At 44.1% G+C, this 25347-nt stretch overlaps 1 protein-coding gene across 3 annotated transcripts in view; it reads left to right on the plus strand.

Moving 5' to 3' along the window:
* LOC115532085 (neural Wiskott-Aldrich syndrome protein) overlaps nucleotides 1-24848 on the plus strand; it is a 29641-nt gene extending 4793 nt beyond the window's left edge. The window contains exons 2-11 of one of the 3 annotated variants that reach the window (XM_030341581.1): nucleotides 5510-5644; nucleotides 7096-7182; nucleotides 8896-8992; nucleotides 10429-10452; nucleotides 15628-15826; nucleotides 17238-17280; nucleotides 19272-19425; nucleotides 20768-21309; nucleotides 22466-22574; nucleotides 23174-24848. In XM_030341581.1, coding sequence (XP_030197441.1) covers nucleotides 5510-5644; nucleotides 7096-7182; nucleotides 8896-8992; nucleotides 10429-10452; nucleotides 15628-15826; nucleotides 17238-17280; nucleotides 19272-19425; nucleotides 20768-21309; nucleotides 22466-22574; nucleotides 23174-23235 — 1452 coding nt within the window. In that variant the 3' untranslated portion in view covers nucleotides 23236-24848. Of the gene's footprint in view, nucleotides 1-5509; nucleotides 5645-7095; nucleotides 7183-8895; nucleotides 8993-10428; nucleotides 10453-10476; nucleotides 13873-15627; nucleotides 15827-17237; nucleotides 17281-19271; nucleotides 19426-20767; nucleotides 21310-22465; nucleotides 22575-23173 lie in introns of those variants that run through there. The other 2 variants (XM_030341582.1, XM_030341583.1) reach the window with 2 other exon arrangements.
* Nucleotides 24849-25347: the final 499 nt, after the last annotated feature.

Raw genomic sequence — 25347 nt, forward strand, 5'->3', positions numbered from 1 at the left:
CATTAACACTATCCTGCCCCTCATTATTCTCCCAAGTTCGGCCCTTAAATATAACCAGCCCGACTATTTATTGCCTGATTCGTCAAAGATGTAATCCCCCCATGGAGTTGTGGGAGGGGAACAGATTGCTTCTGTTGAGGATCTTGCCAAGTCACTGACGTAATCACTCCTGAGCTTTTTTCTATCCTTCTCTTGCCTTTTTTTTCTCTCCTCACCTTCTGTTTACAGTACATATGCTCATATACTCATGCTCAAGGTTGCCTTTTTGGCAAATATAAAGGGGAAACAAGGAGTCGTTTATTCTGGGCTGAACACACTGTGGAGTTGGTTAGTTTAATAATTGAACAGGCAACGTTGTCTGCGAGGGGTATTGTCTTTGTCGAGCTGGACTGGGTATTAAGAGGTTTTGGGATGTACATGTCTGGGGGGAAAAACAAGTGGGTTATTGTATGAGGGATCAGCGATGTCCACAGACAGGGATTAAGGTGTATGGACAGAGATTCATCAAGAGGGAGTGGTCGTAACGAGGACTGGATCGCTAGGACTAGTCGGGTCAGGGCCGGCACGCCACGTGTCGGGCTTTGATGACCTCATAAGCAGGCGCTCTTCACCCCGCGGCCTTTGGTCCTGTCGGGAGCAATCAGAGCTCATAGGGTAGATGGGGCGGCCCCAGGCAGCAGAAACAGGGGGCCGTCTCTTAAAGGGGAAACGCACAGCTCTTAAGAGCCGCATCATCATCGCAAGAAATGTAGCCGGGCCGACTTGAATGGTTATGGGGCAACATGAATATGCTCAATTCTCAGCCTTTTGTGATTCATACAGTGTCTACCAAATTGGCTAAGGATTTTTTTTGTCTATATTCTAAAACTTTATTTAATGTCATTTAGATTACAGATCTTGGTGTCATTCTATTAGACTTGACATATTCCAGGCCTTTTCTTTTCATAGCTACTTATAAACATAGACTGGGCTTGTTTTCCATAGAAGTGTCCTCTAGAGAATCCCAGCATGATGTCCTAAAAGCATCTGGCCAATCAAAAGAGCAAACCCCTTGGGGTACGGATGCGGACCGAATACTTCCCAGTCTCTGCAGCCTTGTGACTAGTAGTGTTGTGCGCTCACTCTGCCTTTCATCTGGGGTTAACGAGTTACTAATTGAGAGTTAAAAGGCGTTGGAAGTAAGACCCTCAGTATGAGTCTTATAAACCAGCGCGACTCAGATCTTTTGGCCTCTCATCACTGTACTTTTGCCTGTGAACCGCGTTGGACCGTATCATAGAGGAGGTTGTAAAAAGGTTCCCTGCCATTCTCCAGGAAGTCATTCGAGATGCAAGTGAAAGAGGGTTTAGCATTCATAGCTAGTTTACGGTGATTTAAATGACCTTTTCTAAACATTTTGAAATGTTCCTAGGAATTATTTAGCATGTTTAGTTGCGTTCCTCTTTGAGACTGTATTTCAAAGATCGTGATTGAAACCGTAGCAATTCTAAATACTTTGTATTGCACCTGTAAAACAGAGTGTGCTTCACAGAACGATGATTCACTCCTCCGTGAGGGGTGAGAAAGCGACGCCCAAACTGCTCCCACTACTCATCAGCATACACTGCAGCACTAGTAGATTCCAAAGACATTCTTCACACATCCTAGCTGTTTGGCTAACCTAGCTCCTCTCCACCTCCCATAAGGTGTGGTGCCTTGAGGTTTCATGGAGAACGCTGAGTCATCGGCTAATGCTAGGAAAATTATTGTCAGTTGACGGTTGACTGGTTAAGAGTAGGGTGATGAAAGGCAATTGGCGTGGACATCTTGGCGTAGTGAAAGTGTCTGTCATAGGGATGCCGATTTTTGAGATGCTCACATCAAGAGCAGCAAAATTGGCTTCACACATGATGTGGTGTCCTTACAAGCGCTATATAAATTTCATTTATTATTATTATTATTATTATTATTACAATGTGGAATGCACTGATATATTGGCGCACTAGTGTTGTTGTACAATAGAGGTATGCTAAAAATTTGTGTTATTGTACTCCATAGGCCAGTCGGGAAGGGCAAATTTGTTTTACATTTTTTTCTTTGCTCGGGACATTACTCTAATATTTATAGGCAAGTATATCATGCATTCATACTGAGTTTATTCGACTTTTCCATTCAATGGTCACCATAATCAAATGACTTAATATTAATAATTACTTCTGCTTTCTACAACTTATATTTTGGTTGAGTGAAGCATTCATGCTCCAAACTGATATATTGCAGAAAGGCTCTAGTCATGCCAACGAACACAAATGTAATGAATGGTGCACTCTACAGGCTACACCCCCGAAGAGATGATGTCATTGTCATGACATTCCTGGCCTTCCTTCCTCCCGTCAGTCAACTAAGTGACTGTCGGAGCAGGACTCAATGGCGTCTCACTCATCCGCTTGGAAGGCCCATAGATTACGTGAGGGGTTTGCTAAAAGTGTGACTCAAAGGGAGAGAGTCAACAAAGTGGGGGTCGATCCATTTAGATGTGGATATTTTTAAAGCTATAGGGTTGTTCTACTAAGCTGAGATGTGCCATCTAAATGTCAATGCTATTGAACCACAAATAGCCCAGGCAAAAAGTCCAACTCATCTTCTATGTTTTTTTATTTCTTGACTATTCCCCCCAGTGACATAGTAGACCCCATCACACCAGTTCCCTTTCCAGTTAGACCCTGTGGGAGCCAAATACATTAGTTTCCTGTACTCCTTTTGTTATACTCTCTGTTGACCGCACTCGCGCACGGCAATTTAAGATTCGGGTCACTGGTACCAGTTTGTATCTTTACGTGTTTATGAAGTGAAATAATAATTGATCATGGAATTGGAATGCATTCCAAGAAGTGGATCTGGAATATTTAAACTATGCGCGTCATAGTGTCTTCTCCCTTATTATTTCCTTGTGACTAATTTGGACGGCCTCGCCTCTACCACATTTTTCAGCTTTTTGGTGGTGTGAACTCTTTCCATTTAGACATTAAGGACGGACAGGTCTCATTTTCTTCACCGTCAGCCACCGTTTTGCAATGTCATAGGGGGTGATGTTTCTCTCACTTCAGCACACTCGGGCAATCACCACTCCTCTGAATGCAGGCGACTTCATTGACGATTATATTCAGCTCCGTGCCAGGACTGAAGCTTCATTCTTGGCATGTGCGACCATAGTAACATGGCAGGTGTGGATTTTGTCAGCTGATAGCGCATTGACTGAACGCTGTCCCTGAGAAGGAGTACCACTTCTGCATTGGACACGGCGGCAGACAAAAGGGTTGTAACTGATGTACCGACGTACAGGCTTGTGCACAGACCTCCTGCTCTCCTCGCTTGTTAGTATCCATGAAATGACATGTTGCCTCATCAATGATTCACAACCGCCTGTGGCCAGAGACAGATGGACAGGGGGTGGGGGAGGTCGACCATTATCTGGAGCAACGGGAATCCTGTGCGTTTCTACAACTCTTGGTCGAGACACGAGTCAATGTGTTCTGTAAAGTAGTATTAATTATACCTTGATTAGTGGGCAGGAGATTGGAGTGGCTACCTGGCATGATGCCGAACCCGAACGTGCTCCTTAAATGACCCGTATCTGAGTCCACTGTATGCGGCTCTCAGGGAAGCATCGGCTGAATCACTGAATGGTAATGGGGTGTCTTGGTGCTGGCACAAGAGGCAAGAAGTCGGCAAGGGCGGCTTGCATATGATAAATGGACTTTATTTATATCACGCTTTCCTAACCAGTGACCACTCAAAGCGCTTTTACAACATTGCCTAACATTCAACCATTCATTGCACACACACGTTCACACACCGACTGCGGTGTCCGTCATGCAAGGCGACAGGCCGCTCGTCGAGAGCATTTAGGGTGAGGCGTCTTGCTCAGGGACACCTCGACACTCACTCGACACTAGGAGGAGCCCGGAATCAAACTAGCAACCTTCCGGTTACCAGCCAACCAGCTCTCCCTTCTGAGCCACATGCCGCCATATAAAACTATCAGGATTGGTTCAATGTCCAGGGCTTGCCTTTCATTGATCTTAACAGTCGGTTAGTTATTTTTCACCAGCTGACTGACTGTGGTCACTTGCTGAAGCAGGTATTTTCTCAGACATGTGACTCACCTGTGCTGTGATGAGGACGGAACACCCTTTGTACTTTAAACGAGTGCCTCATCAGGTTCAGCTGCAGTTGTCAACACATTTGTTCTAGTTTTAACGTGCATTTGGCGGCACCCATGAATACTTCGTAACCGCAAATATTTGTTTCATTGAAATGTAATTGTATTGTCAACTCCACCGTGTCTAAACAGCTAGCCGTTGTATGTGGCTCAAACAAAGCTACCAATGGTGTTACTGTTTGCATATTGGAAGCACAACCAGTGTTTCCTACAGCCAGGTTATTATTATGCCTCACAGAACACATCCACATTGGCTGCATGTTTGTTTGCTAATGCGACCCATTGTGACCCCAACCACTGCTAAATGCTATGGTAACAACTTTAATACCATTGGTTGATTTATATCCTATGAAGTATATTAGAGAATAAATCCAAAAATAGTACAATTTTTTTCTGATACTCATGTTTACTAGGGGTGGGAATCTCCTGGCACCTCACGATTCAATTCCGATTATGAGGTCAACGATTCGATTCTAAAACATTTATCGATGCAACAAATTTTTTTATGTACATTTCCATGCGGGATTTTCAAAAAAATATGCATACATCTGAGTTTGCTACTCAGGGTTTGCTAATCACTTCCTACTTTTGTGATGATCACTAAAGACATCAACAGATTAATTAAGTTATCTAATATTTTATTAGAGAAAAAGCTTTGTCACAAATATGACTTTCTATGAACAATGCAATAATCAATGCAGCTTTCATTACAACACAATACGGAAGTATGTAAAAAATAGGTTTCAGTTTTCTTTTCTTTCTAATCTTTCTTTTCTATGTCATTAAAGAAAAAAATGCTCTTGAATTAGGAGTTCTTGTGTCTTGCTGTGAGTTTGAGGGGATGCTATGTGTAAACTGAATCGCAATCGTGTCAAGACAAATCAGATTGGCCAATATACACTGAAGATAAATTAAATAATTAAAAAAATATCCATCTGACGAACAGAATGTTGTAGCAGGCGAACGAATAAAAAAATAAAAGATAAAAACTTCAGATTATTAAGAGACGGAATCGTTCTAGGGAGAATCGCGATGCATCGAAAAATTTAACATTTTTCCCACCCCTAATGTTTACTGTCCTTAAGTGGCCATTGCATAATGTAATAAAGGCGCTTAGTCATGAATGAGCAGGTGTGATTTGGGGCTTCTTGCCCAAGGACGCCTCCAGGTGTGAGTGCAGACGTTGGGTTCATGTCCAGGCCGGGAGCCCATCGTCACTAACCAGTGGTGTACCAGCCTGCTCTTTCATTGATGGTTCTGTAGACGTTGACCTTTGAACCTCCATGTGTTCCTCCAATGTTTCTCCAGGCGCTGGCCTCTGCGGTGGTCCAGGTCTACACCGCGGAACGGGGCTCCAACTGGACCAAGAGGAGTTGTGGCGTGGCCTGTCTGGTGAAGGACAACCCCATGAGGTCCTACTTCATCAGGGTCTTTGACCTCAAGGTGGGTCCTTCTCCTGGTGAACCTCCAGGAGGCTGAGACCACCGTCACCTTTAGCGGTTTGGGACGAACCGAATGTTTATGACTATAGTTGCATGCTTTAAAGGTCCCATGACATGCCACCAGGTGTGAGTGTGATTAGCCTTACAAGCCGTTTTGAAAATGGGCCCCTTATGACTAGGGATCGACCGATATATCGGTCGGCCGATATTCGCGCTTTTTACGTGTATCGGCCGATACGCGGCTGATTTTCGCCGATTTTTTTATTTTATTTTTTTACTTGTTCTACCTCACCTGTTATTAATATTGGTTAAATATTGTTCATCTACTTGTTCTTACTTGTTCTACTTCACCTGTTTTTACTATTTGTTAAACATTGTTTTTTATATTGAAGTTAAATAAATGTTCATTAAAAAAAAAAAAAAAAATCAGCTCAAGAAAATCGGTATCGGCGTATCGGCTAAGGCTGATGAAAAAAATATCGGTATCTTATCGGCCCTAAAACATCGGTATCGGTCGATCCCTACTTATGACATCATAAGTGGGCGTGTCCACCTAGATGTGTGCCGGATAGATCAGTCTACCAGCCTACCCAGTGGACTGTAGTAAACGTTGCTATTCTATCCGTCACACATCTAGGTGGACACATGGAATCTTTGTCACGTAACCATGACAACAACTGTTTATCAAAACCATTTCAGTATGGAACGTTTCTAGAGCATCGCACTCTCGAATCTTGTAGTGTGGCCAGTCTTCCGACGAGACAAGGCCCAATTTCCTGGCTCTGTGATCGCTTAGTGTGACATGTTAAATCGTGTATTCTGTAGCAGCCATAAGACAGTGGTTCTCTAACTTTTTCTACTAGTGTACGTCTAAGAAGTTTTCTTCCTTTTTTTCCTTTTCTTCCTATTCTGGATTCACTTTCTTTTTCACGGATTCTCCTTTCCCCTTGGTTTAATTTCTCCTTGTTTTACGTTTCAACCATTTTTCCTTGTTCTTGGTTTTCTATTGTCTAGCTTTCAGAATTGAAACTTGCTCAGGGTGTCTTTTTGGCAGGATGCCAAAGTACCCCTAGGTGTACCCCAATTTGAGAACCACTGCTTTAAGTCATATCGCCGGTTTACTTTCTATGTAGAGTGTCGTATAACATGCGTCTAGCAGTGATGGTGCTAAAGTACTATTCCTGGTTAGCCACTACACTAGCATAGGGATGCTCTACCAATGGCAGTGACAATTCCACCCTGTACCAGTTGAGCTAGGCAGGACCAGTTCATGGGTCAAAGAATAAAATCTCTCAGATGCCAATGTAATTCTTAAATTTCGCAATTTAAATTCTTGTTCGACAACCATATGAACGTTCGAAATAAAACGTGAATGAACAAATTTTTGTTGTTAGGGGAGAGCACGTTTTGTCGGTCGATTGGCCATTCATCGTGTCATTCTTCCGTCCACAGGAGGCCAAGATGACCTTCGAACAGGAGCTGTACAACAATTTCACCTTCAACACATCCAAGTCCTACTTTATCACGTTTCCCGGGGACGTAAGTGGCGTGTTTTCTCGTTTATCTCCAACTCTCCTGCAGGCCATTCACACACAATCTCCGGATTAACTCGGATGATATGGGGTCGCCCTTTCACACATGACACACAGCAGGAGATAAGCCGCATCAGACATGTTCACACATATCGGAGATACTCTGTGTACGTTCGGTGCGGGGTGGCGCCTGGGTAGAGCGTGTATGAAGCAGGACGTGACGCAAAATGTATGCAGCTGTAGTAGCAGAATTTTGGTCACAACTCATCAAAGATGGCAGCTGAACACCCTAAAGCTGACTCTTTTTGTGGTGATGTCAATATACTGCCTTTTATGTAGATGTATCCTCAATATCAACAAAAGAGTAGGAAGTAGAAAGAAGTTGGGGCGCAAAATACAGTGAAAAGAAAAATACGAAGCAGCTCAACTCCATGGTCCTGATTTCACACGATGGGAACAACATGCCCACTCGCTCGTTGGGAAATTTCTCATGTTTAGTTCAGATTGACCTTCAGTAATGATTGATTGTTTCACAGTAATGATGTAGTGTTTTTCATTAATGAGGTCATGCTTTACAAGTTTACAGTATTGATTTAGTGTTTCACAGTATTGATGTCGTTTTTTATATTAATAAGGTCATGCTATATTAGGGCTGTCATGTTGTGGTCGATTGAAGGGTCGATATGCACTTGTTCGAACACGTTCTCATTGGTTATTGGTTTTCATGTCGTCTGCGATTCTCCGCCAACCTTCATGTTTAACACTCAATAGGCTTTGAGGATGATCATACCAGAATTGCCACCTTGGCACAGATCGCAGCCCCATCGTATTAATTTGTCTTTCCGCTACGTGACGCTGTCCTAGGCAGCGCGAAATGGCTGGTCTGGGATGCGACCTGCTTTACATTGAAGCTTTAAAGTAACCAGACTCCGAGTCAGACTGGGACTAAGAGTGGATCTGAAACCCACTGACTTCCTCTAAACCGGCAGTTACGTGATCTTTGGGCTAGCAGGTGGAGCAGATTGCCCTGTGTCCGTTTAGGTTTATCTAGAGATGACTTGCGCCGAGCAATCGACTGCTCGTCGTAGAGTTGGTTGAATTTGCATCGTCCAAGATTTATTTGAGTGACTCCAGCCCTGTACTTTACATTTGTAATTTTGTGCTTCACATTAATGATGTGTTTAAGAGTAGTGAGGCCGTGGTGTACATTTTTTTTTTTAATTTTAAATCTTTTTTTTTTGCTCCTGACTGTTCCAATGGCCTCTTGGTAAGGCTGCTTGTTTAGGAGAGAAAGGAGAACCAAGAAGACTTTATATTTGAAACAGCCACGCCGTGTGTGTGTGTGTGTGTGTGTGTGTGTGTGTGTGTGTGTGTGTGTGTGTGTGTGTTGCAGTGCTCAGTCATTACAGTAGTGGTCATTCAGTACAGTCAAGTACATGATGTCCTCTACATTTAGACATTTATTTATTTCATGAGGGCGGTTGATAACGCACTACTTACTGTCTGTAGGGGAAATAAAATATAATAATTATAAAAATAATAAAGTGTGTGTGTTTGTGGCAACTGCATTTAGAATATTTTTTTCCAAAGAGACAGAAAAGTGTGTGACAAACAAATCAAAGCAATAACCTTGTTTGAATACCGTCGTGCAAAGCAGCCCTTGGAATCAGAGACCCAAGGTGATTCGTGTGTGTCTTTGTGTGTTTGTGTGTCTCCCTAGACCTGTCAGGTGGGCCTGAACTTTGCCAGCGAAGAGGAGGCCAAGCGGTTCCGGGCCGGGGTGACAGACCTGGTGGGGAGGAGACAGAGGAAGTCTGGTGAGTGCTGAGAACATTATCCTTCACGTCCGCTAGCTAACGCTTGCCCTTCGCCTGATCACGAGTCTAAACCTCACACTGTACTCAGACACCCATCAAATAACGCCCAAAACTCACACTTTATGTTTTAGTTTATATTATGAGATTATGAAATGTCATTGGTTTTAACCTGACTCATTCAATGTAAATGAGGCACTACACTCATTTACAATAATTACTGCTAATTACTAGCTGTGATATGATTTTTTATTTTTTTTTTACTTGATCAAACTAGTAAATTGTAAGTGACAGCGTTACACACAAGCTATGTCCCTGTATATCAGCGATAATCATTTTGAGTCCACAGTTGTTATTAATAACATTATTTATTGCCCGGCTCCATTGCTTATGCCAACAACAACAACCTTTTCCAGCCGACCGTAAACCTTCCAAAATCTGCCTCGGTTTACTAATCTAACGTCTCCAAAAACATTCCTGCCTAATCACATTTCTGAATCTAATCTTTCTTATTTGCGGTTCATACTTGTCATTACGCCAAACCCTGAAGTTGAAAACGGGAAGCCCTCTATTGGTTCTAGTTTAATATCTCTGAATAATCTTGGACCATTTAATATTTTGATTAAATTAAATTTGAATTGTGTAGCATTTTTCTAAGGACAAACAGCTTAAAACTGCCTGGATATATCCGTAGTCGATTCTGATCGATAGATCTTTATTTTAATATAGTACTGTGTGTGTGCGGTCAGCTCTCTAGGCTCCATGTGATATCAAAGTGCACGTTGTGCAAAAAAGGTGTCTCCACAAATCTCAGTTCTTCGTGCCTGATTCAAAACGATGCTGCCATCTCTTCCACTTCTGTTACTCACTTCCTCAACGGCTGATCGCATCGTTGTCCCTCCTCCTACACATCTGCTCCGCCACCAGGGTACGACGCACAGCTGCACTAAAACGATGTGTGTGCTTGTGTCGCCCCCGTCTGCCATAGAGGACAAACCCCGGTTATTTACTCTCTGTCTGACTGTCTGCCCTCTCAGATCGACCAACCTTTTGCTTACTATGTGACCTGCATCGTCGACATGAATTGTTACTTACTGGGTTAGAAATGAGTCGGCGGCCTGACCTCTCGTCCGACTGTGGGGTAGAAACCTTTTAACGATGCTCGTCAGTTTCCGTATACTCTCATTAATCCTCCTTCTGCTTGCTCGCCTCTCCACGCAAACCGTCTCGATGCGTGTCTTTCACAAACCGACAACGCATCAATGATGAACCAATCTACTTCCTCCTTTTAACATAACCAAATGTCCTCCTATGATGCTCATGTAATACTAAAGCTTCAAGCTAATACCCCCCCGCTCACCTCCTCTCCATTAACACCACTCCTCTGTCCTGTAACCACGCCGGTGATGCAATAAAATTATTTTGTCCTGTGTTCACAGAGAAAAGACGCGACCCTCCAAATGGTACGTTGTTCAAAATCTATCACCTTCACTACCTGGGGTTCCTTCACTGGCTCACTGTAAAGTTCTCGTACTCAGAGTCTACGGTGTTTTTTCTGGGGCTGCAGGGCGTTCGTATGCATTTAATGGTACAAGATTGGGGGATAAGTGAAACGACGTCAGGTGCAGTTTCTTACACGAAATGTTTATTCTACGCCTTATCTTTACATATATTTTATCTGGGTTAATGATTTGAATGATTGATGATTAAATAGATTCAATACTATGCATAGTTAGATTTGAATTCGGGCCAATGATTGGAATGAATCATTATTATTATTATTACAATTTCTGCTCACCGAAATGAGGAGTGTTAAAGGAAAGTTAAGCTTCTCAATCGCACAAGTTTCTTTTCAGGCAACACAATCAGCAATGTGACATGTTGGACCAGCGTGAATCTCCTTTTGTGTTACTTTTTTTTAATCACCTGTTAAACTTAATTTAAATTAATGGCAGTGTTGATGGAGTAGATTGAACATCGATTCAATATTTCAATAGGCTGTTCAAGGTCAAAGTCAGTAATTTTTTTCAATTAGACAATCCTTGTTTAACAGTCATCAGGCATCCACCTATAATCTCAACATCGTACCTTTTCAAAATCCGCAGAATGTTGTGATTTCGGACAGTGTCACATCGCATCAGGTAGCATGTCCCTGGTGTCAACTGCCTGTATGTCAGCCAAATGCTCATAATCCTGTTTGCTGCCTGGTGTGGATTTAGCATTTAAGTGTGGTATAGTGAGTTTAACGGTAACCGGTTTTACTTAACCTACCCCAAGCTTTCGGTGTCTTCCTGAATCTCTCTCTGTCTATGTCTCTGTCTCAGTCTCTGTCTCTCTCTCTGTCTCTCTCCCATATATGGGTGGCTATAATTTGGGATTATTGGAGTTGATGATATAATTGTCACACATGGTGGTTTAATAAGCTCATACTTTTCTCTGCATGAAAGAGGTGTTATGTAAAGTAGCCTTATTAAAAATGGTCGGGAATTAGGAAAAGCAGAGCTAAAGAGGTGTGAAGGCGAAATGGTAAGTATAGAGAATGATAAAAATACTTAACCGACTATGAATAGTAATGCCATTGCTATATAGATAGATAGATAGATATATATCTCTCAGCACTCATTAAACAACATCTACCGACTGCATTCAAATAGTCTCTTGGCGTGTTTTCAAATGGCGCCAAACAACTCTGCGTCGTTACAATGCGTCAGTGTATTTGGTATCTTGCTGGTTGGTCGCAGAGGGTAATTCCCTGTTGAATTATATCACCGTCGCCCGACTATTTTTTATCATGGCATTAAACTTTGTTTGGGTTGAATAAGGGTTGGCATTTGCATTCCGGTATTCCCCTTACCACACACTGTGGTTCTGCCTTCAGCAAACTTGCTTTCCCACCTCCGATGTCTCTGTGCACAAATCCTCCTATGCAGGATCCTTGGCTTCTCTTAAAGGGACAGTCGACCCAAACTCGTATTTTTTGGTCTTTTTTTTTGTAACTGTTTATATCTCTTGTATGAACATCAACATGGGAAACCATTATTCATTATTATAAGTCAAAAACTGCAGCAAGTCCTATGTGTTTGCCAGTCTCTGCCCTCTAGTTATAAACCTTCCTTTCGGCGTTCGTTTTGTGACTTACTTAAGTATATACTCCTACGTCACGACGAAGGGACACCGGCGGTGAGCTTTACGTGCATCTCCGTCTGGGAAAGGCTTCGTTTGATATCCGTGTTCAAAGAGGGTTAAACCTCTTGGATACGGTGTGTGTGACTCAGCTCATATGCATCATCGCTCACAATATCAATACTCAACGACAGCGTTAAGTATCTCAAAGTAGGCGTGGGTCGTAACCATGGTATTAACACCCCCCCACCCTCCTTTTTTATTTGTTCGAATTTGTGCTGAAAAGGGGAGTTTACCCTTTCCTGTTAGCCCTAACTATTATTGTGTTTTCAGTGTTCTCTTTTGTCCCTTTCGTATTCTCTTCCCCTAATCTCATCTATTCTCGATCTCGCTCTCCTATATCCATATAAAGGAGAGATAGATACTTGATGATTTAGAAACCTCACAGATTAACATGGGATTACACGCGGACCGGTTTAAATGGTTACGTAAACTCCAGCCACAGAATAATTTGCTTGGATTAGATTTATCTTCTGTATGTGTGTATGTGTGTGAAGAGAGGGAGAAAAAGGGGGAGTTTGTGTGAGAGAAAGCATGTTTTGGAGATAAGGGTATGACATATTGTGGGCGGGGAATCGAAGGGTTGGGACCCAATCACGTTAATCTGGACGAGCTCTCCGCTGAAATACACCAGACACCTAAACCAAACGGAGATACCCGAACAGAGTAGGAGATCGCGGGGAGAAGATGCAGTTCATCAATCAGAAGTAAGAAGATTAAGTCACATGGAGAACCACACGCCAACGGAAGGAACCAAAGGAGGTCAGGAGACCTAGTCGGTACCGAGATGGCCGAAACATCTCCCAGCAACGCTTTCTTGTTTTAGATGGGGTCAGGATCGTCACACTTCCCGCGAGGTCAAGGATAACCGAGACACCTCACCGAGTCACCATGTGAGAAGATGCCTTTGGGTGTGTTGCCCCATCAGAGATCAGTCTCCTGACTTGTGTCTCGCGGTGTTTCCATAACAAGTTTGGAGTCGTACCATAGGGCTTTTTTTTTTTGTTTATCTGCTTCTGCTGGCATATCACAGCCGAGGACAAAGTAGGATTTCTCCACCTGCACAGACCAGCTGTCTACAACATCAAACTGGACACAACCTCAACCAAATCTAAAGGATATCTTGCATGTGGACTCCTGTTCTTACTCCTACATTAGAACCAGCAGCCAACATCCTCACCCTGCATTCAAACCAGGAGAACAGGAGCCAGAATCGACGCCTTCTCTCGTTCTCACTCCGGACGGATTAGAGTATTTATCCCTTTTGGCTGATGCCCGATCTCCATCAGCGACCATGATGTTCTGCACCACCTTCCTCTCCACGCCGGCAGACGAGCTGGTGTGCGAGGGTGGAGTCGAGAGGGCTAAGGGTGGGGGGAGGTCGTCCCCGACGGGGATGGTACCCGGGCAGGCCCTGGGGCCGGGGGGCTGCCTCTCCACCTTGCGTTGCCTTGTCCTCCCCCAAGAGGAGCTCTGCCAGTCTCTCGCCTATTGCCACGGCGACGGTCCCCGTGGCAACAGCGTGTTAGGGAAGAGGATGCTGCTGGAGGTCAACAGGGCCACTTCCTTCGGCGGGGGGGACGACAGAGGGGGGGGCGGATGTGGCGCCAGGAAACAACGGAGTCGCTCGGTCTCGCCGGCGATGGGTCGACGGCCGGTGAGCCCCGCGAGAGATTGGTTTAAAGGGATGGTGGCCAGAGGTAGGTGGACGCTACACCCTACCTTCTGCATGGCCCCCCCTGGGTCGTAGAGGCGGACCTGTAGGACTGTCGGCACTCTGTGAGTGAGTGAGTCCAACACCCGGCTCTTGCACCGTGGCCAGTAAAGAGAAAGGGGAGTCTGGAAGAATTATTGAACTGGATTTTACGATGAGACATTCATTGAGTTGCGACGATCAGTGGCATGCGCGGGGTAGTGAGTGGAGGTGGTGAGGTTCTTTTTGTTGTGAGGTTGTTGGTAGATCCAGAAAAGGGTAGAGTGCCAGGCTAACTTGAAACCATCAGCGGGTACTGTTGTCTGATTCATTAATTGAAGTTCCGTTTATGTTGTAGAAAGTGTGTTGGTGCACCTTGGTTCACGACTTTTGTGTTTTGTATGGCTGCGTTTAGTAGTTTGACCAAACCTCAAAGGTAGAAAAACCTTGAATATTTCCTTTATTGACGTTCTTTGTTTGTGATGGGATTCACCCTTTTTGGGTTCCTTGTTTCAATTGACAGTTTTGGGTGTTGGACCATTTTTAAATATACAATTGGTCTTAAAATCGTCTATTTGAGGGCGAGATTCTTTGTCTTTTTCTTTCAGGTGGACAACATTGAAATAACACATTATACAGTATACACAAAGGGTCTTCATAATAGAATAATCCAATTCTATCTTGACGTTTTTTCATCGTCTTTGTTTAGCTTTGTGGTAAACGTAAATGGGTCAATTTGTTAACAAATACTAAGCAGAAAAATTGGAAGATTTCACATTAATGGCACCTACATTTTGCCGACATTAAATATCGATGGTAGGTGATTGTTTTGTGATTTATCAATTAGTTCAGGGGTTAAATCTTGGACAGATCTTCTGGTAAATTCTCCATTAAAACCGGCTCAAAATCTCTTATCTTCTAATAATCTTAAACGTATCATCAAATTTTCTGTGACATAATTTAAGTCGCTATGACTATGACCTAATGCTAACCTAACGTAACGTTATTCATCCTCTTAAAAAGTAATATAGGTCAGCGGCCTGTTCTTCAAACAACAACATTTGTATAACCATTATGCAAAGGTTTACATAACAGAATATCCGTTGACCTGAAGTTCCTGCAATCTCTTTGTTCCTCGGCTATTGATTAATCAGTCTAGCTCCTACAGGATTTGAGATGATTAATCAGACCCGTCTGTTTTTGAATCCATTTCCTGTACAGCAAACTTAAGTCAGGTTCAAGACTCTTTGATCTTCTATTCCTTTCCGCAGAGGTGACACTTTAGGACCATCACAGGTGTCGCTCGTAACACTAATTAAGGGTCCGCTAATTGTAATGCACCTGGGGTACATCGTTAGACAAACCAACAACCATTCTTACCAAAGGGTTCTATTTGGGTAGATGACAAATAAATAAAATTAAAGGTGACATATTATACCGACGTTAGGAAAATCGTCCTCTTCTGACATCACAAGTAGGCATGTCCAGTCCACCTAGATGTGCGCTGGATAGATCGGTCTACCAGCCTATCCAGTTGGCTGAAGCAAACGTCGCTCATCTATCCGTCATACATCTAGGTGGACATGCCCGCTTGTGATGTCAGAAGAGGCAGATTTTCCAAACGGCCTGTCACGGCTCATCACTCTCACACCTGGTGGTGTAATATGTCACCTTGTACAGCTGTACTTCTACTCTCCCCCACCTCATCCTAACAACCTCGTCCTCCTTCCCTCCGTCTGTCCGTCTTGTCTGAATACTAAAGGTCCGGCGTTGCCGATGGCGACCGTGGACATCAAGAACCCCGAGATCCACAACGCCCCAGGGGGCGGGCACCGTTACCATAACAACTCCCAGGTGAACAACATCGTGCTCTCCTCCTTCCCCAAGAAGGAGAAGAAGGTGAAGGGCGGGAAGAAGAAGAGGCTGACCAAGGCGGACATCGGCACGCCCAGCAACTTCCAGTGAGCATCCATACTCACTCCGTACAATCGGGATATGTAGGCTAGATCAAAATAAATAGGATAAAATTGACCGGCTTCCGATCTAGCCTGGATATCGTTAGCTAGTAGTCACCAAAGTCTCCAATAAAAGTCATTATAGTGACTGAAAGATCCCTCCCATGGAAAAATAGACCGTCCATGGACGCCATGTTCTGTTTGGATGCCGGTCTGTTTTATCGGAATCTTTGATTTTATCTACTGCTGCTGCTATGGGGGGGATTTTTCAGTCACTACACAGAATTGTATCTGAATCGTAGGGTTATTGTTTGTCAGCGCATACTTTCTAATATAGTTTAAAACTTCCGATAAATGACGCTAATGTATTACATGTACAAGAAGGTTTTAGATGTGCATGCAAACATGACTATTTTTTTTGTATCTTTTACATTTTCGAATACATCAATGCCTGTGTATGTCGTCTATGGGCTTCAATACGTCGGTGCACAACAGGGTCGTTTATAGTTATAGAAATGGACATTAGAGGCGAGTAGGGTGGGGGAGTACACTGTGCAAATAACTATAGAGTCGGGGATCAGACTTCCACATAATTGTATTTCTAAGCCCGACTCGATGGTCTGATTTGTGTCTGCATGTCAGTGCCTGCCGGGTCGACCACAGACGTTCATACAGCATTTGACTGGTCCACTAGTCTGAGGCAGGCCTATCCCCGTCCCATCCTTCCGTCACGCACTTTAATGCGTACTGGTTTTGATTAAGCATTATTAATCCACATAATCTAAGATGATGCACAGCCTAGCATAGAATGGTCGGTATGATATGTGGATGGTGGAACGGGGTCAATGGCGTTAATATCAACTGGATTTAGATGAACACAGTCCAAGATGTCGTTGTAGGCTCCTTGGAAGACAGCTGTCCATCACCGTTTTGTCAGTGTAGACTGGAGTCGAGATTTTTCTTTAAAAAGAAGCGGCTCAATTAACCATGTTTCCCTGGATCGAACACCATCACACTGTTTGTTGCTCCGCACATATTTCACTTCTATCGACCCGAAGGTCTGTTTTTGTAACTCGTTCAATATTAATGTGGCATTTGATCAAAGTGTCTCCCTTTGATGCCCTCCCTCCCTCTGTATGTATTGTCTTACAAACTTGCTCATGCTCTCTCTCCCCTCTCTCTCTCCCCCTCCCTCATTTTCTCGCTCTCTTTTCCCCTCCCTCCCTCTCTTCTCTGTCTCTTCTCTCTCTGTATTGTCTTACACCCTCTCTCTCTCCCTCACTTGCTCTCATTCTTGCTCTCTCGCGCTCTTGCTCTTCCTCTCTCCCTCTCCTCTCTCTCTCTCTCTCTCTCTGTATTGTCTTACAACTTCTCTCTACCTGTATTGACTTACACTCTCCCTCTCCCTCCCTTTTAGGCACATTGGACACGTGGGCTGGGATCCCAACACAGGCTTTGATGTAAGTCAACTCTTGCACATTTGCATACAAATCGACTCACAAAATGGGCAGCGACGCTACACTGCGAAGCTAAACTCACAGCCGTGTTTAAGCAAGAACATATTCTGGGGTGAAACTGTGAATCGGAATAATCCAGACTCTACGCCCCGTAAAAAAGGTTGAAAGTAATTATGACGGATTAGAGAAATGTGGCGTCAGGTTGGCAGATTATGAGGATTAAATAAAATTCACGGTTTAATAAAGTCATGGTTTTAAATACTGGTCTGAAATCCCCTAAGGGATATTTTTGTCACGGCTCTTGATCACCTTTTTGAGATAAGGCTGAAGGGTGGTTGGATGGATGAAATGTCAAATAATAGGACGAAAGAATGGGTGGTTTTATGCATGATCCGTTGACTCAATCGCTGGCTGTATGGATGGTTGAATGAACCAATGGGTAGATGGATGAACAAATAACTGAATGGATGGATGAATTAACAAATGGGTAGATTGATGCTACGGAAAGATTTGAGAATGAAATATTATATGAAAGCATAAATGGCTGAATGAACGACTGAGCCGGTGGATCTCTTAATGCACGGGGGAACAAATTAACCCACCCTTATCAAATGGATATAAACGCAAACAAACTCATTAATGAACACATGAATGACTGAGCCCGATCCTTGTGTAAGTCGTGCCTCACCCTGTGTCACGGCCTTGAGAGGAGTCACACACAAGGAGGCTTGTGAAAGCCGCCATGCTGCGCTCCACAGAGGGACGGGTGACAGTGGAAGCATGTACTGTACACACTGTATTGTGCTGTATGAAGTCAGGCTAGTGTTATTAGAGGGAGGATTATCAACACGGCCTGGGTGGGTGGATATGTGAACGCATGTTCTGGGGTGTGGGTGGCGGGGGATGTGAATGCATTCTATCCAGGCATCTGGGTTATTCATACTAGTTGTATTAATGGGAATAGTAATGCAAATACGTGTTTGTTTGGGTGCCGTTTGAGTAGATGAGTGCATATGCTGAATTTTGCTTATTAATCATTAGGAATCCCAAAAAAATATTTAACCCTTTTTTCAAATTTATTTGGAGGTATTTGAACTGCACGTTTAATAACTTGAGGTCAAAAAATATTGGATTGCTTAGCTTTTTTTGCTAGCCCTTCTTGATATCTGTAGTTAGAGTGCATTTAGTTAGGTGTTCATGTAGTCCTAAGGAGTAAACTTATGAACCTATAGCAACTGCGACATAATGCAGGGCAGTTCTGCTTAAGTACCGCTAGAGGGCAGTACACTGTTGTTTACCTCCCCGTGCAGATGGGTGTAGGACATGGACCTATTTAAGAAGGTGTAGGCAGGGGCTACAGCCACCTGAGCACTGGGCCATTTTGCCTGTCGTGGCCCTTCTGCACCACATGAAAAAGCTATAAGAAGATTATTTAGTGACATATTATTTCAAACCTTAGGAAAGTGTATATTAACGGAAATCCAACTACTAAAACCCCTTGCTTTAGATGAAAATTGATGTTGTCCGCTACATAGTAGTTCTGGTAGGGATCCTAGTTTATATTCTCGACCTAAACGCACACATTTATAAAAGTGTGCAATATAATGTACATATCATTGGCCTCATGGCAAAATAGTCATATTCTAAGGTTCAACTTCTATTTAGCATCAGAAAAGTAAAATAGATGACTTGGGAAGATGGTTATTATGGAATGTAAAAAGCGCTCTGTTTGGCTTAGGATATAGCCAATGAAACACACTGAATCAGCAGAGAGTAGAGTTGTGTTAGCTATCACAATTTGGCAAAATACGACATGGGCATTTATGCTACGAGGCCAACGCGGTATGGACTTGCACTGCCCCCTTTAGGTCAAACGCTAGTATTGCATGCAAGGTCTGTTGCTGGCTGTTTTTGGGTCACTGGGTAACTTCAACCAAACTTTCTTAACTGACAAACACCCAGAACCTCATCAAACGCATGATTTCCCCCCCCAGCTGAACAACCTGGACCCCGAGCTCAAGCACCTGTTCGACATGTGCGGTATCTCGGAGGCCCAGCTGAAGGACAAAGAGACGTCCAAGGTCATCTACGAGTTCATCGAGAAGAAGGGCGGCGTGGAGGCGGTGAAGAACGAGCTCAGGAGACAAGGTGAGCGGGCCGCTTGGTGAGGAAGGATCTACCGAAAGGGTCTCCCCTCTGGTCCATGTGAGGATGGAAGACTTCGCTTTGTCTAACAGCATTGAATCTTGACCAGATTGTATTGGTTATTTTCCAAAAAAAAAAATGATGTTAACGTTAATGTTATTCTTCATTTGAAGGGGATCTATTATTCGACCAGGTGTGATTGCGGTCAGACATTTTTGCCTTTCCCTGTGTTTTAGTGACATCACAAGTAGGCGTGTCCACCTAGATGGGTGCTGGATAGATCAGTCCAACAGCCTACCCAGTGGACTGCAGCAAACGTTGCCCAGCTATCCATCGTGCATCTAGGTGGACACGCCTCCTTGAGATGTCACTAAAACACAGGGAAAGGCAGATTTCCAAGCGTCTTTTGAGGGCTGATCACACCCACCCCTGGTGGCATAATATCACCCATTTTTAGGTTCAAATGTTGAAACTGGCGGTTGTTGGATACAGTGGCCTTTCCTTAGTGTTTTTCTGTTTAGATCATGCAGGTACCTTCCATGGGTTTGGATCAATTCAATGTAATGTTCCTTATGACCCTACTGCACTCATAGGCCTAATCCCATTTCTACCCCTTACCCCTTCCCCTTACCCCTTCCCCTTACCCCTTTAAAACAAGGGGTAGGAGTAAGGGGAAAGGGTAAGGGGTAGAAATGGGAGTGGGCGTTACTGTGTATTGATCAGGCTGTAATCATTCATAATGTTGTGATGTAAGGGGTTTTGTATGGCCGGTCTATCAGACGTGGTTTGACCGGTGTGGTTGTGCCCGCAGGTCCTCCTCGCTGGAACGGTAGGTGTCAATGCATGGGACTCTGTGTCTTTTAGTCTCTTGCTGTCATTTCACAGGCCGCCCTGACCTTGAACATGACCTCACAACTTACGTAGTCGTATCTTGTGGGTGTGTGGTTATTTTTTGCCCTCCGATTTATTTTTCAAGAAACGTGTGAAGCTCGTTTTTGTCCGCTTCATTTCTCCTAACTTTTCGGATACAGATCTGCTCCCCCTTTGCCCAGCTGTGTTTGGCTGTTGTTAAAGTTCTGTTAGATTCTGTTATAGTTGAAGAGTTGAAGTGGTGACTTGCATGGTGTGGAACCAGCAACCCGACTAAACGCAGAGGCTTGCCTGTGGTCGCATCTCCTCTGACCACCCAGATCTCACAAGCCACCGTCTGACTCTGTCATTTGAAACGAGAGCCTCCTGACTTCTGAATGGTCTTCCGCAAGCGCAAACTAGCTTCCGACATTATCACGCCTTTATCATTTTTTCCGAATGACTTATCGTTTTTTCTTTTGTGTTCATTCTCCAGCCCCCCCTCCCCCTCCCTCGAGAGGCGGCCCCCCTCCACCCCCGCCCCCCCACCACGGCTCGGCCCCTCCCCCTCCCCCCCCGGCCCGCGGACGCGGCGCTCCCCCACCCCCTCCCCCGTCCCGGGCGCCCACCTCGGCTCCGCCTCCCCCGCCCCCCTCCCGCGGCGGGCCCCCTCCCCCACCTCCCCCACCCAGCCGCGTGTCCCTCCCGCCTCCCCCGCCACCCTCCCACGCCTGCATGCCGCCGGCTCCCCCCCCTCCCCCTCCCATCTCCTCCTCCGCCGGCGGTGGGGGCGGAGCCCCGGCCCCTCCTCCCCCGCCGCCGCCTCCGCCCGGCCCCCCTCCCCCGGCTCCTCCCCCCATGTCGGAGAGCGTGGATAGCGTGGACGGCGAGGGCGGGGGTAAGTCGGCCCTGCTCAACCAGATCCGCGAGGGCCGGCAGCTCAAGAAGGTGGACAGCCAGAAGGAGCGGCCGGTGTCGTCCAACACGGGGCGCGACTCGCTGCTGGAACAGATCCGCCAGGGCATCCAGCTCAAGGCCGTAAGCGTTTACACTCAGCGTTTACACTCAGCGTTTACACTCAGCGTTTACACTCTGCGTTTACACTCTGCGTCTACACTCAGCGTTTACACTCTGCGTCTACACTCAGCGTTTACACTCAGCGTTTACACTCAGCGTTTACACTCTGCGTCTACACTCTGCGTCTACACTCTGCGTCTACACTCTGCGTCTACACTCTGCGTCTACACTCTGCGTCTACACTCTGCGTCTACACTCTGCGTCTACACTCTGCGTGGTTACACTCTGCGTGGTAACACTCTGCGTGGTTACACTCTGCGTGGTTACATTCTGCGTGGTTACACTCTGCGTTTACGCTTAGCATCTTCACTCAGCATTTAAACTCTTAACCCTCGCGTTTACATTTAGGGCACTTAGCAGACGCTTTTATCCACTTTAAAGCGACTAGCAATAAGTACATTTCTCAGAGGCATGGTGTTTATTTGTTAAGGTGTTTCTAGGGTCAGCTGTAGTATAGCTGCAACCCCTACTATTTTTTTTTCTGGTTCTTATTTTACGTAATTGGCACATGTATTGGCCTTTTCAAGAACTTCACTGTCCTGTACTGTGCATTCGGTAAATACGACATTTGATTCCCCCTCATGTGAGACTCTAACTAAAGGCTGACTTCTGCCTCCGTGTGAATAGCCGTCCTAGATATTCAGTACGGTGAATCTATAAGTCACTGGCGTCACTCGACGGCACCACTTCAAAACCGTTGCGACCCGTTGGTCCGGTGTTCCGGCTCATCTTTCTAGTTATTTGATTTAGCGTTCTCTTTATTTTAACCCTAATTTCGGTATCGAGATGTTAACTGTTCGATATCAAAGCAACAACTTCCTGTCACGCGTCTGTCGCTTGCTGTTACTCCCAAGTCACGTGACATGGTTCCCTCGCTCTCCTCCGTGGTTCACTCGTTCACCTCCGTGGTTCACTCGTTCAGCGCTCTGGTTCACTCGTTCACCTCCGTGGTTCACTCGTTCACCTCCGTGGTTCACTCGTTCACCTGCGTGGTTCACTCGTTCACCTCCGTGGTTCCCTCGCTCTCCTCCGTGGTTCACTCGTTCACCTCCGTGGTTCACTCGTTCAGCGCTCTGGTTCACTCGTTCACCTCTGTGCTTGTGTTGTGTCGGTGCAGAAGGTGGAGGGCGAAGGGCCAGCCCCCAACGCCGCCGCCCCCTCTGCGGGCATCGTAGGGGCCTTGATGGAGGTGATGCAGAAGAGAAGCAAGGCCATCCACTCCTCAGGTACGCTCACTCACTCACTCACTCACCCTCTCTCTCTATCTTACTCACTCGCTCACCCACCCACCATCTCTTACTCACTCAACCACCCTCTTTCACTCACCCTCTCTCACTTTCTTACTCACCCTCTCTCACTTTCTCACTCACTCACTCAGCCTCTCACTCACCCTCTCTCACTTTCTCACTCACTCACTCAGCCTCTCACTCACCCTCTCTCACTTTCTTACTCACCCTCTCTCACTTTCTCACTCACTCACTCACTCAGCCTCTCACTCACCCTCTCTCACTTTCTCACTCACTCACTCTCACTCAAGCCAAGAGTTTCATATATGTATGTATGTATATGGAAACAAGAAACAAGAAAACAAGACGAATAGATATATATTTACCCTAGATATTATAAAAATATATATTTATTTATTTTCAGTTAACAGATTGCCCTTTCTAACACTTTTTCTTACATACACAATATATAATTCCTTACACTAAGTCCTAATGCCTTTCACGTTGAGTCTCGATGTCTAAATACAGTACATGTAGCGACGTTAACCAGCATGTGAAGAAGGTTTCACCATCTTGCTGTTTTGCTCCGTCTGATCTAGATGAGGACGATGATGATGACGAAGATGAGGACTTTGAGGACGATGACGAATGGGAAGACTAGTGCTCCTTATCCCCCCCACCCCTTCCCAGATGATTATTACAACACTAATAACAGGAAAAGAAAAATCTTTCACATTCGGATTATAAATGTAAATGTTCCAATGATTTGCTGTATATTTTTGTTGCCTTTAAGCTTTTTTTTTTTATTATTAATCCGTGCAATATGCTGTTTAATCTGTAAATATGTCTATCTGGTATCCTAATGTAACAACCTTTTTTCTTCTTTTTCTATTCTCGTCTTTTCTTACTCTCTTTCCTGATTTATTTTGTTGCCTTCCTCTTCCTGGTGATGGATACTGACGGGTATTGTCCTCTGCCCCCACCCTTACTCTATCATGCTTTTGCTAAATCCTCCCTTCATTCCCCCGATTGACGCGTGCAATCATGACATCATAGGGTCTCTCGAGCTAGAGTTTATTTTTCTTGTTTAGATAAGCAATTTAATGGTGGGGTTAGTAAAGAATCAATTGTTGTTAATCAGGGGGGGGGGGAAATGATATTCAACAAGGCTATTTTCATATCCAATTGCTCTGTAGTTTATTTTTACTTATTCGAAAAATGATCCTAGTTTAGCGCTCTTATTTTCTTAAAACACAGGAAGAAGGAAAAAAAAATGTCTCTTCTTCACCTAAATATTTAGCTTTATCCGTTTATCAATTGTAAATTTTGCTCCAGAGTTCTGAGTCTTGTTATATTTTTGCACAAATGGAAAGAGGAAGACTCTGCATGACTATGGGATAGTTCCTTGTCCATATCTCAGCGGATCGTACCTACACTTTACTATCAAGGTAAACCACACCTCATCAAGCATTTAACCAATACACATCCAACTATGCATTAACACGTATACACAAGGTGTGCCGCAACATAACCGGTGGCTGTCTGTGAATTTTATGGGATTGTACTTTTTCTTTTGTCACACACTACAGATACACTTTTCTTTTCTAAACTAGTTTTTTCTTTTCCCCTTCAGTTTAAAGTATTTTTTGGTTTTAATCTAGAGGTTCAGTACATTGTGAAAAACTAAAAGAAATAAATACATTTTAATTTAAGAGATACGATATTTTTGCTTAAGAATTGAGCTACATGCTAACGGTTTATGACTAGAAACGAAAGTATCAGTGATCTTGTTGAACGCTTGTACTTAAACCATAGTAAGTATACAAACATCGTAAAGATACCTAGCTTACATGCATACTTTCTGGGGTTTCAAGTGTATCATGCAAAGTGGACAGAATACGACAAAAAAAAACTAGAGACTGCTTCAAATCCCTAAAACTTTTTTGAAGGAACTATTACAGCTCCTTTATTTTTCTATGATTCCGCTGTCGAGACTTTATCAGGGTTTGTTATGAACTGTCTTGATAAAACTTAATGTAACCATACTGTGTCATAATTCAACATTTTATATCATCATGGCTACGGTGTTCAGCGATGAACGCACAGTTTCTCACTGTCATTATTTTCTTTATTTTTTTTGACGTTTCTTTGTTTTCGGCCCAACGACTAGCTCTGTAATTAGTCCCAAGTGATTTATTGATTTTCCATTCTTCCATTTTCTGCGCTGTTGGCACCAATATATTTTCAAAAAATTAAAATATACAAAAAAATTAACTTATAGTCGTTCTGTTGTAGTCAATTTGTAGTTCCATTTTGTTTTAGTACATTTGTAATGGTACACCTTTCATGGCATTGATATGGATAACGAAACCGGTTTGAACAGCATTTGTGTTGGTTTAGATACGAACTTCAGGAACTATAGAAACGGTACTGAGCAGGTCTAGTACTGAGCAAACAAACCAGCTCACGGCAGTCTAAACCCAGCTCACCTTCCATAATTGGCAATAATAACTGATCATTTGGAATAATAGTTATTGGAGCTGTTAAGACTCATGATTATTTGAGTCATTGAGTTTTATTGTGGAAATTGTATGGATCACTGAGCAAGATGTCCAACCTGACCTGCCCTAAAATATTATCAGAAAAGTATGTGCTTTATTTTTTAATTGTGACAAACTCCATGTATTGTAAGTATTTAACAGGTGTGACGGTAGTCTATCCAGATAAAAACGTTTATGCGATACTTCAGAGAGCCTGGCACAAGCAGTGATGG

Source organism: Gadus morhua, chromosome 19, assembly GCF_902167405.1.
Source record: "Gadus morhua chromosome 19, gadMor3.0, whole genome shotgun sequence".
NCBI classification, from domain to species: Eukaryota; Metazoa; Chordata; class Actinopteri; order Gadiformes; family Gadidae; genus Gadus; species Gadus morhua.